The 18828-nt window shown below is 42.7% G+C and overlaps 1 protein-coding gene across 2 annotated transcripts in view; it reads left to right on the top strand.

The window, feature by feature from the left end:
• The window catches only part of LOC138852395 (insulin-like growth factor 1 receptor), a 448761-nt gene that overhangs the window by 194268 nt on the left and 235665 nt on the right, over window positions 1-18828 (top strand). Inside the window, exons 1-3 of one of the 2 annotated variants that reach the window (XM_070082795.1) lie at window positions 8478-8582; window positions 14166-14810; window positions 15895-15995. In XM_070082795.1, the coding sequence (XP_069938896.1) occupies window positions 8555-8582; window positions 14166-14810; window positions 15895-15995 (774 nt within the window). In that variant the 5' untranslated portion in view covers window positions 8478-8554. Of the gene's footprint in view, window positions 1-8477; window positions 8583-14165; window positions 14811-15894; window positions 15996-18828 lie in introns of those variants that run through there. The other variant, XM_070082796.1, reaches the window with a different exon arrangement.

Below are 18828 nucleotides of genomic sequence, written 5' to 3'. Positions count from 1 at the left end.
ACTGGATCCTCTCTCTCTCTGCTTCCTGAGCTTTGTCATACCTCTTCTTAAAACTATGTATGGTTCCTGCCTCCACTACTTCACTTGCTAGGCTATTCCACTTGCTGACAACTCTATGACTGAAGAAATATTTCCTAACGTCCCTGTGACTCGTCTGAGTCTTCAGCTTCCAGTTGTGACCCCTTGTCCCTGTGTCCCCTCTCTGGAACATCCTATCTCTGTCCACCTTGTCTATTCCCCGCAGTATCTTGTATGTCGTTATCATGTCTCCCCTGACCCTTCTGTCCTCCAGTGTCGTCAGTCCGATTTCCCTTAACCTTTCCTCGTACGACATTCCCTTGAGCTCTGGGACTAGCCTTGTTGCAAACCTTTGTACTTTCTCTAACTTCTTGACGTGCTTGACCAGGTGTGGGTTCCAGACTGGTGCTGCATACTCCAGTATGGGCCTAACATACACAGTGTACAATGTCTTGAACGATTCCTTATTAAGGTATCGGAACGCTATTCTCAGGTTTGCCAGGCGCCCGTATGCTGCAGCGGTTATTTGGTTGATGTGTGCCTCTGGTGATGTGCTCGGTGTTATGGTCACCCCAAGGTCTTTCTCCCTGAGTGAGGTCTGTAGTCTTTGTCCACCTAGCCTATACTCTGTCTGCGGTCTCCTTTGCCCCTCCCCAATCTTCATGACTTTGCATTTGGCTGGATTGAATTCGAGAAGCCAGTTACTGGACCACATGTCCAGCCTCTCCAGGTCACTTTGCAGTCCTGCCTCATCCTCGTCCGATTTAATTCTTCTCATCAACTTCACGTCATCTGCGAACAGGGACACTTCAGAGTCTATTCCTTCCATCATGTCGTTCACATATATCAAAAATAGCACTGGTCCTAGAACTGACCCCTGTGGGACCCCGCTCGTAACAGGCGCCCACTGTGATACCTCTTCACGTACCATGACTCGTTGCTGCCTCCCTGTCAGGTATTCCCTTATCCATTGCAGTGCCCTTCCTTTTACGTGTGCCTGATCCTCCAGCTTCTGCACTAATCTCTTGTGGGGAACTGTGTCAAAGGCCTTCCTGCAGTCTAGGAAAACGCAATCTACCCAACCCTCTCTCTCGTGTCTTACTTCTGTTACCTTGTCATAAAACTCCAGGAGGTTTGTGATACAAGATTTGCCTTCCATGAACCCATGCTGGTTTTCATTTATAATCTTGTTCCTTTCCAGGTGTTCGACCACTCTCCTCCTGATAATCTTCTCCATGACTTTGCACACGATACATGTCAGAGACACAGGTCTGTAGTTTAGTGCCTCGTTTCTGTTTCCTTTCTTAAATATGGGGACTACATTAGCTGTCTTCCATTTCTCAGGTAGTTGCCCAGTTTCAAGGGATGTGTTGAAGATTGTGGTTAGAGGCACACACAGCATCTCTGCTCCTTCTCTAAGGACCCATGGGGAGATGTTGTCCGGTCCCATCGCCTTTGAGGTGTCAAGGTCACTTAAGAGCTTCTTCACCTCCTCCTCAGTTGTTCGTATGTCATCCAACACTTGTTGGTATATTCCCTCTTGATGTTCCCTTCTGTTCTGTCTTCCCACAGCCCTTCCTGTCTCTACTGTAAAAACTTCCTTAAATCTCCTGTTCAGCTCCTCACATACCTCCTGATCATTTCTTGTGAGTTCTCCACCTTCTGTCCTTAACTAATCTGATCACCTGGTCTTTGACTGTTGTCTTCCTCCTGATGTGGCTATACAACAGTTTCGGGTCAGTCTTGATTCTCGATGCTATGTCATTTTCATACTGTCGCTGGGCCTCCCTCCTTACCTGTGCCTACTCATTCCTGGCTCTGCGACTGATCTCCCTATTTTCGTGTGTTCTCTGCCTTCTGTACTTTTTCCATTCTCTATTTCAACTTAAGGCACCTAAAATGGAGGAATATAGCAAATAATATTGTTGTAGTAATAACACCAGGAGGCAGCTCTGATGAAAACTCACACTCACACGAGCTTTTAAATCTCTGCACAAAATTCAATTTAAACCAGCGAATAATAGAGCCTACTAGACTGGAGAATACACTAGACCTCATCTTCACTAACAATGATGATCTGATAAGAAATGTCACCATATCAAAAACAATATACTCAGATCACAACATAATTGAGGTTCAGACATGTATGCGTGGAGCCCCAGACCGACAAAATGAGACTAGTCACGAGGGAGCATTCACCAAATTCAACTTCAATAACAAAAACATAAAGTGGGACCAAGTAAACCAAGTCCTAACCGATATAAGCTGGGAAGATACACTAAGCAACACAGACCCCAACTTATGCCTAGAACAGATTAACTCGGTGGCACTCGATGTATGCACAAGGCTTATTCCTCTAAGGAAAAGGAGGAGTAGATGTAAAATAGAAAGAGACAGGCGCTCCCTTTACAGGCGATGGAAAAGAATAACAGAGCGGCTAAAAGAGGTCAATATATCTGAAATGCGTAGGGAGACACTGGTCAGAGAAATAGCAAGCATCGAACTTAAGCTAAAAGAATCCTTTAGGAGTCAGGAATCGCGGGAAGAACTAAAAGCCATAAATGAAATCGAAAGAAACCCAAAGTATTTCTTCTCCTATGCCAAATCAAAATCGAGAACAACGTCCAGTATTGGGATCCTACTTAAACAAGATGGGTCCTACACAGATGACAGCAAGGAAATGAGTGAGCTACTCAAGTCCCAATATGACTCAGTTTTTAGCAAGCCGCTAACCAGACTGAGAGTCGAAGATCAAAATGAATTTTTTATGAGAGAGCCACAAAATTTGATTAACACAAGCCTATCCGATGTTATCCTGACGCCAAATGACTTCGAACAGGCGATAAATGACATGCCCATGCACTCTGCCCCAGGGCCAGACTCATGGAACTCTGTGTTCATCAAGAACTGCAAGAAGCCCCTATCACGAGCCTTTTCCATCCTATGGAGAGGGAGCATGGACACGGGGGTCGTCCCTCAGTTACTAAAAACAACAGACATAGCCCCACTCCACAAAGGGGGCAGTAAAGCAATAGCAAAGAACTACAGACCAATAGCACTAACATCACATATCATAAAAATCTTTGAAAGGGTCCTAAGAAGCAAGATCACCACCCATCTAGAAACCCATCAGTTACACAACCCAGGGCAACATGGGTTTAGAACAGGTCGCTCCTGTCTGTCTCAACTATTGGATCACTACGACAAGGTCCTAAATGCACTAGAAGACAAAAAGAATGCAGATGTAATATATACAGACTTTGCAAAAGCCTTCGACAAGTGTGACCATGGTGTAATAGCGCACAAAATGCGTGCTAAAGGAATAACAGGAAAAGTCGGTCGATGGATCTATAATTTCCTCACTAACAGAACACAGAGAGTAGTCGTCAACAGAGTAAAGTCCGAGGCAGCTACGGTGAAAAGCTCTGTTCCACAAGGCACAGTACTAGCTCCCATCTTGTTCCTCATCCTCATATCCGACATAGACAAGGATGTCAGCCACAGCACCGTGTCTTCCTTTGCAGATGACACCCGAATCTGCATGACAGTGTCTTCCATTGCAGACACTGCAAGGCTCCAGGCGGACATCAACCAAATGTTTCAGTGGGCTGCGGAAAACAATATGAAGTTCAACGATGAGAAATTTCAATTACTCAGATATGGTAAACATGAGGAAATTAAATCTTCATCAGAGTACAAAACAAATTCTGGCCACAAAATAGAGCAAAACACCAACGTCAAAGACCTGGGAGTGATTATGTCGGAGGATCTCACCTTCAAGGACCATAACATTGTATGAATCGCATCTGCTAGAAAAATGACAGGATGGATAATGAGAGCCTTCAAAACTAGGGAGGCCAAGCCCATGATGACACTCTTCAGGTCAATTGTTCTATCTAGGCTGGAATATTGCTGCACTCTAACAGCACCTTTCAAGGCAGGTGAAATTGCCGACCTAGAAAATGTACAGAGAACTTTCACGGCGCGCATAACGGAGATAAAACACCTCAATTACTGGGAGCGCTTGAGGTTTCTAAACCTGTATTCCCTGGAACGCAGGAGGGAGAGATACATGATTATATACACCTGGAAAATCCTAGAGGGACTAGTACCGAACTTGCACACGAAAATCACTCACTACGAAAGCAAAAGACTTGGCAGACGATGCACCATCCCCCCAATGAAAAGCAGGGGTGTCACTAGCACATTAAGAGACCATACAATAAGTGTCAGGGGCCCGAGACTGTTCAACTGCCTCCCAGCACACATAAGGGGGATTACCAACAGACCCCTGGCAGTCTTCAAGCTGGCACTGGACAAGCACCTAAAGTCAGTTCCTGATCAGCCGGGCTGTGGCTCGTACGTTGGTTTGCTTGCAGCCAGCAGCAACAGCCTGGTTGATCAGGGGCTGATCCACCAGGAGGCCTGGTCACAGACCGGGCCGCGGGGGTGTTGACCCCCGAAACTCTCTCCAGGTAAACTCCAGGTATTGCACTTTGTTTTTGCCTCCTTACACCGTCGGGTGAACCAGGGGCTTGTTCTGGTCTTCCCGTTGTTACTGTTGCCCTTGGGAATGAACCTTTCCACTGCCTCCTTGCATTTTGTTGCTACATATTCCATCATTTCATTTACTGGCTTTCCTGCCAGTTCTCTGTCCCACTGGACCTCCCGCGGGAAGTTCTTCAACCCTATGTAGTCCCCTCTTTTATAGTCAGGTTTTTCCCATTCTACTCCTGTTATTCTCTCCACTTGCAGCTCTACTATATATTCAAAGCACAGAACCACGTGGTCGCTAGCTCCTAGGGGACTCTCATACTTGATGTCCTCAATGTCTGAGCTGCCCAGGGTGAACACAAGGTCCAATCTTGCTGGTTCATCCTCCCCTCTCACTCTGGTAGTGTCCTTAACATGTTGGTGCATGAGGTTTTCCAGCACCACGTCCAACATCCTGGCTCTCCATGTTTCGGGACCCCCATGTGGCTCCAGGTTTTCCCAGTCAATCTCCCTGTGGTTGAAATCCCCCATAACCAGCAACTTTGCTCTGCTGGAGTGAGCTCTTCTTGCCACCTCAGCAAGTGTGTCCACCATTGCTCTGTTGCTCTCTTCATATTCCTCTCTTGGCCTCCTGCAGTTCTGTGGTGGATTATACATCACTGCAATGACCACTTTGTGTTCCCCCGACTGAAGTGTACCTGCTATGTAGTCTCTTTCTCCCGTCTCATCTATTCCTTCCATTTTCTCGAATTTCCATCTGTTTTTTACGAGCAGAGCAACCCCACCTCCCCCCCTGCCCCTTCTATCTTTCCTCATGATCTGGTATCCTGGTGGGAAGATTGCATCTGTTATTGTCTCCATGAGTTTTGTTTCTGTAACTGCTATGATGTCTGGGGACTTCTCATTGATTCTTTCTTGCCATTCCTCATGTTTATTCGTTAATCCATCTGCATTTGTGTACCAAACCTTCAACTTCTGTTCTAATACTGTAACTGTGGTGCGGGGGGTGGAAACAGAGGGATCGGTGTGTGATGGTTGGTTTGGATTGTTCAGTTGCCTTGGGGGTGTCGTGGCTGGAGTCCTTCTGCAGGTGTTTTTGTGGGGGGTGCGCTTGTCCTTCCATTTGATCCTGGGTTATTCTGCTCTCCTTTTTCATTTCCTCCCATTTCTCCTTTCGTTTTTGAACTCTCTCTTTCATTGTCTTCCTTTCGTCCTGTGTTCTGTCTCGGTCGAGGTACACACTCCGGAACTCCTGCTTGCCTCTCAGCCGTGCTTTCTCCTGCAGGATCATGGTTCGGGTTGATTCTGCCTTGAAAATTACTTTGAGAGGCCGATTCCTTTTCTTTGTGAACCACCCAATTCTCCGAAAATTTGCCACCTGGGTCATGTCCCCCTCGCCTATCACCTTCATGATGTCTTCAATTGCTTTTTTCTCCTCCTGCTTTCTTTCATCATAAGTTTCCCCTTTAGCTTCGTCTAGCCCATAGACAAACACGGATCTCTCCCTTTCCACCTCCCACTGTGACTCCCATTGCATCCTCTGATGTGTTTTAGTTCCTTCCCGTGGAGTGTTCCTTCCTTCAGTCCCTTCCCTCGTTATGGCCCCTATGCTTCTTGGTTTATCCTTCCTGCTCACCTGCTCCTGGCCCCCACAGGTATCTGGTAAGGTCCTTGCACATGTCCTAGTTCCTTCGATGTCTTCCAACCTCTCTTTCTGTCCTAGAGTGCTCCCTGTCTTTGTTTTGGCCCCATGTGGGTTTGACAGGACCTCTGCATACAGTTTAGTTTCCATGCTTCCTTCGGACCTGTTGTCTGTGTTCGATGTTCGGTGTGTGTGTGTGTGTGTGTGTGTGTGTGTGTGTGTGTGTGTGTGTGTGTGTGTGTGTGGTTGTGTGTGAGGGTATGTGTGTGGGTGTGTGTGAGGGTGTGTGTGTGGGTGTTGGTGTGTGTGTGTGTGTGGGTGTGTGTGTGTGGGTGTGCGTCCTTGTGTGTAAGCATATATTTGTATGCTCGTGTGCACATGTCCGTGCGTGCGCCCTCGTGTGTGTATGTGTGTGCGCGCGCCAGTGTGGGTGTATGATCCACTTAATATTTGTATTTATAACTCATTACAATTGTGACCAGGTGTGGACGTATCAGTGGTTCATTACTTTGTAATTTGCTCATGACTGTAACCATGTATAGGAGTGAAGCTGATTCATTACCTCTGTAACTTGCCATGATTGTGACCAGATCTACCTGGAGTTCACTACCTTTGTAACTAGTTCAATTATCATAACTTTGGGGTCCAGTCACTGGACCCATTATGTACCTTTGTAATCTTTTGACTACCGCCCACAGGATGGGTATGGGGTGCATAATAACGATATTAAACTAAAGTGTGTGTGTGTGTGTGTGTGTGTGTGTGTACTCACCTAATTGTACTCACCTAATTGTGGTTGCAGGGGTCGAGACTCAGCTCCTGGCCCCGCCTCTTCACTGATCGCTACTGGATCCTCTCTCTCTCTGCTTCCTGAGCTTTGTCATACCTCTTCTTAAAATTATGTATGGTTCCTGCCTCCACTACTTCACTTGCTAGGCTATTCCACTTGCTGACAACTCTATGACTGAAGTGTGTGTGTGTGTGTGTGTGTGTGTGTGTGTGTGTGTGTGTGTGTGTGTGTGTGTGTGTGTGTGTGTGTGTGTGTGTGGTGTGTGTGACTCAACAATCAATATTTGCACCAATAACTTACCTGGAGTTTACCTGGAGAGAGTTTCGGGGGTCAACGCCCCCGCGGCCCGGTCTGTGACCAGGCCTCCTGGTGGATCAGCGCCTGATCAACCAGGCTGTTGCTGCTGGCTGCACGCAAACCAACGTACGAGCCACAGCCCGGCTGATCAGGAACTGACTTTAGGTGCTTGTCCAGTGCCAGCTTGAAGACTGCCAGGGGTCTGTTGGTAATCCCCCTTATGTGTGCTGGGAGGCAGTTGAACAGTCTCGGGCCCCTGACACTTATTGTATGGTCTCTTAACGTGCTAGTGACACCCCTGCTTTTCATTGGGGGGATGGTGCATCGTCTGCCAAGTCTTTTGCTTTCGTAGTGAGTGATTTTCGTGTGCAAGTTCGGTACTAGTCCCTCTAGGATTTTCCAGGTGTATATAATCATGTATCTCTCCCTCCTGCGTTCCAGGGAATACAGGTTTAGAAACCTCAAGCACTCCCAGTAATTGAGGTGTTTTATCTCCGTTATGCGCGCCGTGAAAGTTCTCTGTACATTTTCTAGGTCGGCAATTTCACCTGCCTTGAAAGGTGCTGTTAGAGTGCAGCAATATTCCAGCCTAGATAGAACAAGTGACCTGAAGAGTGTCATCATGGGCGTGGAGTGTCATCATGGGTGTGGAAGTGTGAATTGTTCATTACTCTATAATTTGTTCATGATTGTAGCCATGTATAAACGTAAGTAACCATTCTACAGAATTCATTACCTTTGTAACTTGTGAGCTCATTACCTTTGTACTTAGTTCAGCTATCAGAACTTTGGGGGCCCAGTCCCTGGACCCATTACGTACCTCTGTAATCTGTAAATACCTTTGTAACTTGTCATGATTGTGACCAGACCTACCTGGAGTTCATTACCTTTGTAAATTGTGAGTTCATTACCTTTGTAAATTTTGAGTTCATTACCTTTGTAAATTTTGAGTTCATTACCTCTGTAACTTGCTCAGCTATCAAAACTTTGAGGCCCAGTCCCTGGACCAATTATGTACCTCTGTAATCTTTTGACTACCGCCCACAGGATGGGTATGGGGTGCATAATAAACATATTAAACTAACTAAACTAGCTTAACCACCAGAACATATAACAAAGTAATTGTAAGAGAACCTGTGTGAGATTCAACGTCCCGTTTTCTTTAACAATTAATAGCAGATACAATCACAAGATGGGTCTTGATGTATGCATTGTTATGGTTTTATATTGAACTTAGGTTTCCCTTCATTGTTAAAATTTCTTTGATGAGTGGTGGAGTATTTTGAAGCTTTGGCCTGGTTGATAAGCTTATTATGCTGGGAGAAGAAATTAGCAACAACCGTAAATATACACCCAACTGACTGACTTGTTAATGTTAATTTTGTGTTAGATTGACCATTACATCATCAGTGTGTGATAGTAATTAATAACCTTGATGTATCTTCAACATAATCATTGACACGAGGGTAAAGAGGAATATTACAGTGAACTGGTCATAATGCTGTATGACCTTCAAGAGAAGGTCAGGTTCCTTGACCCTGCTGAGAGAAGCTCAGGAATTAAACCTGTGATCCTTTTCCTCGGATTGAACCTGAATGCCTCCCCAGGCCTTGTATGATCCATACAGGTGTAACGGTACCATGTGAATATAATAATAATAATAATAATAATAATAATTTCAAGTGCTGTATGACCAATACTGGTTTTGCTAAATACTATTTTGATGGTTGAACATGATGGATGATGATAGCTGATGGTTGATGATGGTGAATGAAGATGAGGAATGATAAATAACGGTGATTGAAGATTAGTAAGTTTATTTAGGTATACACAAATAGTTACATAGATTATTATCCATGGCCTGGTGGCTAAAGCTCCCGCTTCACACACGGAGGGCCCGGGTTCGATTCCCGGCGGGTGGTAACATTTCGACACGTTTCCTTACACCTGTTGTCCTGTTCACCTAGCAGCAAATAGGTACCTGGGTGGTAGTCGACTGGTGTGGGTCGCATCCTGGGGGACAAGATTAAGGACCCCAAATTCAAATTCAAAGTTTATTCTCTATAAGGATTACAATGCTGAGTTTACAGAAATTTGGTTATTGTTTGGTTTACATGTAGTAAAATTGTGATTACAGAGTGTACCACTAGAACGCTTAGCATGGCTAGGCATTTCGGGCATACTTAGTTTTATTCTTAATTGTAAAATATTACAAATTATGAGGTGAGTTGGTATTATGGCTAAGTGACTAAATACTAGTTTGTGAGTTTAGCAATGTGAATGCTTTTGTTTTGGCACAGGACATAGTTTCAGTATTGGAGTATCACAGGATTCATTATTTTAAGACTGAGATTAATATTTCTGTTTATGGTCAAATGAGTGAGTGAGTGTAAGTGTGAACCACCAGGTGGTATTCGTGTAGTTAGTTGACAAGGTGTATCAGGGAGATAAGATGTTTTCTAATGGTAGTTTTGAAGGTGATGAATGTGTCTGCAGTTCTAGAGTTCTCAGGTAGGGTATTCCAGATTTTAGGGCCTTTGACATACATTGAATTTTTGTAAAGGTTTAGTCGGACACGGGGAATGTCGTAGAGATGTTTGTGTCTGGTGTTATGCCTGTGGGTTCTGTCACAACTATCAAGAAAGTGTTTTAGGTCAAGGTTGATATTGGAGTTTAAGGTCCTGTAGATGTAGATTGCACAGTAGTAAGTGTGGATGTACTGAACTGGGAGCAAGTTTAGATCTATGAAGAGTGGGGGGGTGTGTTGCCAGGGATGGGATTTAGTGATTATTCTTACTGCAGCTTTTTGTTGGGTTATTATTGGCTTTAGGTGTGTTGCTGCAGTTGATCCCCAAGCACAAATAGCATAGGTGAGGTATGGATAAATAAGTGAGTGGTATAGTGTGAGAAGGGCATTTTGCGGCACGTAGTATCGTATCTTGGAGAGGATCCCAACCGTTTTGGATACTTTTTTGGCTATATGCTGGATATGGGTGCTGAAATTCAGGTTGTTGTCAAGGTATAAGCCTAGGAATTTTCCCCCATTATTTCTGGTAATTAGAGTGTTGTCAATCTTAATGTTAATTTGTGCATCTCCTGCTCTGCTACCAAACATAATATAGTAGGTTTTGTCAGTGTTAAGCATAAGTTTATTGGCTGTCATCCAAGTCGATATTTTAATCAGCTCCTCATTCACAGTGGTGTTGAGGGTGGCAAGATTAGGGTGAGAGATGACATAAGTCGTGTCATCAGCAAAGAGAATGGGTTTCAGGTGTTGGGATACGTTTGGAAGGTCATTGATGTATATGAGGAAGAGCAGGGGACCAAGGACACTTCCCTGCGGAACTCCAGTATCAAGTGGCCGTGTTGCTGATGCTGTGTCTTTAATGGTGACGTACTGATACCTATTAGTAATGTAAGATTTGAAATAAGCAAGCATATGGCCTCTTATACCGTAGTGATCAAGTTTGTGGAGTAGAGTGTCGTGGTCTACTGTGTCAAAAGCTTTTCTTAGGTCAATAAAAATTCCTAGTGGATATTCCTTATTTTCCAATGCTGTGTAAAGCAGATCTAGCATTTTTATGATTGCATCATTAGTGCTTTTATTTTTCCTAAATCCAAATTGGCAGGGGTTGAGTATGTTTTGTGCTGTTATAAATGAATATAGTCTCCTGTGCACGAGTTTCTCAAAGATTTTGGATAGCAATGGTAAGTTTGATATTGGCCTACAGTTGTTTAAGTCTGTAGGGTCACCACCTTTATGTATTGGTGTAACCCTTGCCATCTTGAGTAGTTTTGGGAAGGTGCTAGTTTCTAGTGACTTGTTAAAAAGTAATGAAATAGCATGCGAAAGGATATGGGCCGCTCGCTTGTACAGTAATGGTGGGACATTAGACAGATTCCCTGAGTTGTTTTTAAGTTACTTTATAATCTCGGTGACTTCCAAGGGCTCAGTTGGTGCAAGATAGAAGGAATTTGGGAAATTCCATCTAGGTAGTCCCCGGCATGGGCATTAGTATGTGGGATTTTATTGGCGAGATTAGATCCTATGGTTGAGAAGAAGTCGTTTATCTTGTTAGCTGTGTCAGTGGGATGTAGTGGTGTTTCATTAGGTTTAGTTAGGACAATATTCTTGTTTTTTTTTCAGTTTGTGGGTCCCTAGAATCTGAGAGTGTTTTCCAGGTCTTTTTTATATCTCCTCTAGTGTCTGTGAATCTACTGGAGTAGTATAGTTGTTTGGCTTTCTTTATTACTTTGGTGAGAACTGATGAATAGTGTTTAAGAATATCTTTGTGTATTAAGCCCTGTCTATATTGCTTTTCATATTGGTGTTTCTTGTCAATGGATTTCAGAATGGTGCTGATTAGCCATGGGCAACCAAGCCGTTTGTTTGTGATCTGTTTCGTTTTTATAGGACAATGTTTGTTGTATAGTCTAAGTAATTTGTTAAGAAAAATGTCTGTCCAGTCATCAATACCATTGGCCTTGGAGAATTCTGTAGGCCAGTCAACAATCTCTAGGTCAGTTGTGAACTTCTTTATTGAGGCCTCGTCATGGAGTCTAAATGAGACTTTGTTGTATTCAAGTGGTGGTTTATTAATGTTTGTCAGGAGGAAGGTAGGGTAGTGGTCTGTAGTGCTATCTGTGATTATCCCTGATTTAAGGGGGGGCTAGTATATTGGTCCATATGTGGTCTATTATGGTTGCACTTGTCTCAGTGAGCCTGGTTGGTTTAGTTATTGTTGGTATGAGAAGTGTGTTGTTCATATTGTTGATGAAATCAGTTACAGGCTGATCATCTAGTAAGCCAAGGTTGATGTTGAAGTCTCCAGCTAAGAGAAGGTGGTGCTTATTCATTTGTCTGTTTGTTATTAGTGACTTCAATTTCTCACTGAAATTTGGGATGTTTGTGTGAGGTATCCGGTAAATGGCACCGATTGTTATAGGTGTCTTAAGGTTTTTTACAGTAAAATAAGCAAAAATGTATTCCCCATATTCATCACTAAAGCAAGTGGTGCTAATACAAGATAATTGGTTAGAGTAATAGATTTGTTTTGATCATCATGGTTTTCCAAGGTAGTTGTTTAGTCGGGCATTCATGTTCTTCCGGTCCTTGACAGCTTCTTCAGCCATAGTGTTTAGTGATGCTATTTGTTCAGTATTACTGGCTATGGCTGTTTGTAAAGTCTTGCTGAAGTTGGTCATTCCAGGTATCATAATGTTCTGTTCGAGGTTGAGGATGTTGTTCTTAAGGTTGGCTATCTTTTATTTGTGTTGAGCTAGTGATGGCTGAAGATTTGTAATTTCAGTAGGTAGCGCGATGATGTATGACTTAAGTACATCAGGATCATTGGTCATACCTGAGAGATTAGCAGGAGTGCTGAGGCCTGGGAAGGAAGGGGCATCAGAAAGGGAGTTGGCCATTTTTTATATACTATGTGAAAACTGTAATTCTTCTCTACCGAACTTATTAAAGCCATATAGCACGAATAGTTGAATATTCAGTTTTTGTGTATTCACTGTAACTTGCCTAATGGCCATATGTACAACTACATTACTGTTATTGCCTTATTAATCTTAAGTTAGTCTTAAATTTGCCCGAAATGTTCTGCATATAAAGGGGCTTTTGGCATGTTCACTCAATTGTTACACTCCTTTGTACAAACATGTATCATGCTAAAATAAATTTTTTTATTCTTATTATTGTGTTATTGTTGAGTAGCCCTGGGTGTGGTGAGCAGGGGGTGGATGATGCACCAGCATTCTGTTAGGTAAGACACATATGCAACAGTTAGGTATCTTTATTTTGAAACGTTTCGCCTACACAGTAGGCTTCTTCAGTCAAGTACAGTAAAGTTGATAGAAGCAGAAGAGACTTGAAGACGCTGTAATCAGTCCATCACCCTTGAAGTTTTGAGGTGGTCAGTCCCTCAGTCTGGAGAATAGTATTGTTCCATAGTCTGAAACAGTATGGAGTTGAAGTGAACACAAGAGTATCTTGGAACAGACCTGAAATCAACTTCGACAACCTCTACTAGTGAGAATGGCTGGATTTGAGAGGGACCTGACCTCCCAACGTCTACGTTCTTACCTCTACTAATGACCTACATCTCACCTCCTGGCGCTATATAAGGCTCCATCCTATCACTTCAACTCCATACTGTTTCAGACTATGGAGCAATACTCTTCTCCAGACTGAGGGGCTGACCACCTCAAAACTTCAAGGGTGATGGACTGATTACATCATCTTCAAGTCTCTTCTGCTTCTATCAACTTTACTGTACTTGACTGAAGAAGCCTACTGTGTAGGCGAAACGTTTCAAAATAAAGATACCTAACTGTTGCATATGTGTCTTACCTAACAACCTGTCGGTATTTTATACCATTTTAAAGTTCACCAGCATTCTGCTGGGTAGACAAGTTGAATAGTAAATTCCTTGGTGTTTTATTGATGTTCTTGGTGCTGTTTCTTGTGTGATTTGCTCTCATAGTATCACTGAAGTATTTGCTGGCGATGTGAAATAGGTGAGAACTTTATTTACGCAGCTTGAGTTAGGTATTTGTCTGGCAGCAGGGCAGTGTTTGGGTTTACAGGGCAGTCTTACTTTGGCCTTCTGTTAGTTTTCTTGGGTCATGTTGGTTTCTACATGTGTTAGTGCGGTTATACTTTCAGTTAGGCCATTAGCTTTGACCCTGGTGGTTAAAGAAATAGCAGAGCTAGGCTGCCTCTGTCGTTGCTGTGTGTCATGCTATCATACCACCATCTACTGTGCTTGTTTAATGAAAGAATGCTCCATGCATACTCAGATTATGCTCATAATCTCCCACTCTTGCATTCTCAATATGTATTAGCCTTACTTGGACTCAATATTTTTATCCCTGTTGCATTTGCCATGCAATTGACTTTACCATTTTCCTTTGCAGGTTTTCATAACTCTAAGAACATTAGAAGGAGCACAGGTAGACCTGTCAGCAAGAAAAGATACATGCCATACTACCTCAGCAGATTTTCAAGTTTCTTTAATAATGAGAGTGGCAGTTCCAGCATACCACAGAGAAAGTGCAGCTGCAGCATACCACAGAGAAAGTGCAGCTGCAGCATACCACAGAGAAAGTGCAGCTGCAGCATACCACAGAGAAAGTGCAGCTGCAGCATACCACAGAGAAAGTGCAGCTGCAGCATACCACAGAGAAAGTGCAGCTGCAGCATACCACAGAGAAAGTGCAGCTGCAGCATACCACAGAGAAAGTGCAGCTGCAGCATACCACAGAGAAAGTGCAGCTGCAGCATACCACAGAGAAAGTGCAGCTGCAGCATACCACAGAGAAAGTGCAGCTGCAGCATACCACAGAGAAAGTGCAGCTGCAGCATACCACAGAGAAAGTGCCTTTTCATGATGTGGGTACTGTTCTTGATGCTTTGGACAAGTTTAGGGATTAAAATTTGCTCTGCTGACAATACGTCATTAAGATATAGAAGCAAACTGGGCCAAAATACACATCTAGAGATGGAGAAAGATCCAGTTGCAGCACCACGAAGAAGAGTGCTAAGAAGTTCTCAACAAGAAGGTATTTTTAATCTTCCCTTTAGTAGTTTTATTGTAAGCCCCATTTTTTCTTAAATTTTTAAACAGTAGTAGTTCTCTTAATTTTAATGCGAGACTGTGCGGAGCATCTTTTGAAGAGGTACAGTGAGTATGGTGCTAATCCTCTGCCAATTTATTTTTCTAGAAGCCTAATAGATAAAATTGCATTTTTTTCTGAAATTGGCAAGTAGGCAACTATACTACCTAACATTAATACAGAAATAGAAGTTTTCATTTTACTAATGTGTAAATGAGATAGTTGTGAGTTTAAGTTGATTGCAAGAGACAGGATAATCAGGTTTTGGCAGTCATAAAAACATGATGCAAAGAAAAAATTCTCTGTAAACCCCATAACTTATTCTCTTTCCAAGAATACCAGATAAATTTCTTTCTTGAAGGTAAATGTATTCCTAGTAAATAAATTTAACTTGTCAGTTAACCTTGTTGGTTATTCTTTATTCAGCATCATGTTCTCTTGACAAACTGTATGTAGTCTCAGAAAGCTTACATTTTTGGGGCCATGAACATTGTTTTTTTTTTCAAAAGCATTGGGTTGATCTGATTTAAATATTGAATCATTATAGAAAAAGACATTACTTAGACAGTTTTGATGCTGAATAATGTGAAAGTAGCATTGTGTACTTGGTGAAGATGTGACATTTAATGTTCCAGTCAGTGAGCACATGATGTTACCCCAGTGGCATTTACATAATGAAACTCCACAGCATCATTGACTTAGTTCATGCTAGTATTCATCTTGTACTCGGTTTCGTACGAGATTCACATACCTCCCTTGCTGTAATATTCAAAATTGATGCTAGTACCCATCTTGCACTCAAAATTACCGAGATCTTCACTTACCTCTGTTGCTGCAATACTCAGTCATAAAGCTAATACATATGTTGCACTCATATTCTCATACCTTTCTTGCTGCTTTGAATCCATTACCACAACACCTGCTTCTTCCTTGTATAATTCCCTCATCTCCTCATCATTACAATATAAATAATATGAATAGTGTCAATATTATATGACATAAAATACCACGTGCCAACTCTCATTGTCAGTTTGTGGAAGTAAACGGATTATCAACTCTGTTTATGAGTTGGAAACTCTCCGTAACTGCAGTGTGATTGAAGGGAACCTGCTCATCATCCTTATAGAAGATGTGAGTATATAGTTCTCATTTTTCATGTTAAACATCCACAATTTTTACTAGAGCATGTGTGACTAAAAATACTAATGATTTATAGTTACTCATTATTTTAATTTTTATGTAATAAATAAATTGATGAATGTTTTTCAATACAGATGCTCCTTGCCTTATGATGGTTCAACTTTACAATTGTGCAAAAGCAGTTGCTCTGGAGATGAAGCTTAGATAATTACCCAGCATGAAGGCAGCAAGTCCATAAAACTTGTATTCATATATTTACTTCTCAATACAGTGGACCCTCAGTTAACAATGCCATTAGATAGCGATAAAATTGGATACCAATGTGTTTTTGCATCAAAATATTGGGTCGGCTAACGATAAACTCAGTTAAGGACATTTGTCCAGAACGTGTCCGCACAGCCTGAGCTAACCGGCCACTCCTGTGTGGCTAGTGTGCCATTGTTTACAAGCCACTGCAGACGATTCCATGCATACATGCAATGCATTTTGTATTCCATTGTTTTAAGTGCTTGTAACTGCTAAATAAGATACCATGAGCCCAAAGAAACCTTTTAGTGCCAGCCAACCCTTTGGTAAAGGGCTGAGAGAGGGAAAAATGTGCCCTTTTCAATGATTCTGCAATATGTATGATACTAAAGCAGCAGAAGTTTATAAGGCTATAGCGGCAGCCAGCGATAAAGTGTATCATTAACTGTTGCAAGTAAGTTAAGCGATTAATCGATAGAAAGCAGACAGCACGAACCTAATTCCTCCTATGTTGTTGGAGTTATATAAGGCAACTGACAACACAGCTGTCTCTACTGCCGCCTCCACCACTACTATGTATGGTTTATGCTCTCAGTGGCCCTTATACACCGAACAACAACAGCACAGCAACACTTGTGACATAATGACGTATTTTATTCATTCTAGAGTGTATGTCATGTTTCAATGTTATTAATATTGTTTATTGTGTCATATTAGATGAATTGTGCTAGATAAATTAAGCCGTAGAGCTGATATTAGTGTCATATTGAAGAACTATCTTGTCTCCCTCAACACAATTCCTAACATATGCCAGAAACAGACCTCTCTGGAAATTTTTTTTGAGTGACAAGGGTCCATTGGCTCTCAAGCTGGTCCAAGTGGCATTAAGAAACAAAAGAGGGAAGTAACCCAGGATAAGGACTTGGTACCTGAAGTCTTTATGGAGTGGGATTCCCCTTCCAAACAGTTGTAAACTCCTCCATCCTCTCGCCTCCTCCTGTCTTCCATACATCACCATGTCTTCAATAAAGGCAAGTGTGATGTTATTATTGTTTTCTTCTTCATGTATCATTGTTTTCTGTGTATGGAAATGTATATTTCATGTAAGAAAATTTTGTTTAATGCTTTTGGATGTCTGAAACGGGTTAATTGAATTTCCATTACAGGTCTCCCTCAACATTCACGTTTTCAACTTTCGCGGGCTTCATACATTCGCGAATTCTTAGCCGCTAAATTCCCAGCTGTCAGATTCCCAGCCGCCAAATCATATTTGAGTTTCCCGCCACTCGCGCGTCCCTACTACCCTCCCTCCGATCCCCCGCAACTGGCAGCCAGCCCTCCCGCCCACCACTCGCTCACTCACTCAGTCAGTCTCCAGCCACTGTGCAAGTCGGTCTTTGCTGTTTGTGTGGTGGTGAAAGTATGGCCCTCAAGGGAGCAGTAACCGCTATTGATGAGCCAACCCCTAAGCGCTCAAAGAAAGTCATGAATCTTGAGCAGAAGGTGAAATTGCTAGACAAGTGTAGGACAAGTAATTTGAGCATTTCTGCCATTGGAAAATTATTCAATGTAAACAAAAGCACAGTGCACTCCATCAAGAAAAATGAGGTGAAGATAAGGGCGGAACTAGCATCTACTGCTCCTCCCTCAGCCAAGCAAGTGTCACAAGTAAGAAACAGTGTAATGTCTAAGATGGAATCAGCATTATTTGTGTGGATTTCAGACCAAAATAGAAAAGGAAATCCCATAGACAGCAATTAGATTCGTGTAAAGGGAAAGACTTTGTATATGTTGGCTAGTCGTGAGCCTAGCACCAGTGCAGAACCTAGCTATCCTGACTTCCTAGCAAGTAAAGGATGGTTTGAAAAATTTAAGAGACAGTTCTCCCTGCACAACCTGAAGATGAGTGGAGAATCAAGATCAGCAGATCACATTTTGGCAGCTGCATTCCCTGGTGCTTTGAAAAAAATCATCGATGAGAAGGGATACACACCTGAGCAGGTGTGGAATATGGATGAAACAGCCCTGTATTGGAAGAAGATGCCTGCCAGGACCTTCATTGCCAAGGAGGGAAAAATTGCACCAGGGTTAAAGGCTGCAAAAGACTGATGCTCATTAATGCTATGTGCTAATGCTGCTGGGCACATGATAAAGCCAGGCTTTATTTATAAATGTCCCAACCCCAGAGCACTGAAGGGACGCAATAAGAATCTCCTTCCAGTATTCTGGATGAACAATCCGAAAGCATTGACCACCAACATCATCTGTATGGACTGGTTTCACCACTGCTTCCTGACGGAGGTACGGGCGTATCTACAAGAGAAGGGCCTCCCAAATAAAATCCTCCTGCTTCTTGATAATGCTCCAGGTCACCCACCATCATTGGAGGGAATGTGTGATGATGTTGAGGTTGTGTTCATGCTGCCAAACACAACCTCCCTGATACAACCTCTTGATCAGGGTGTGATAACTACATTTAAAGCCTACTACACACGAAGGTCAATGCAAAGGCTCCACACAGTGTTGGATGCAGATCCAGATATAAGTGTCACTCAATATTGGAAGGAATTCACCATCG

Source organism: Cherax quadricarinatus, chromosome 8 (genome assembly GCF_038502225.1).
Source record: "Cherax quadricarinatus isolate ZL_2023a chromosome 8, ASM3850222v1, whole genome shotgun sequence".
In the NCBI taxonomy this organism is placed as follows: Eukaryota; Metazoa; Arthropoda; class Malacostraca; order Decapoda; family Parastacidae; genus Cherax; species Cherax quadricarinatus.
The sequence above is the reverse complement of the archived record's forward strand: the minus strand, read 5'-3'. Positions and strand labels throughout refer to the sequence as shown.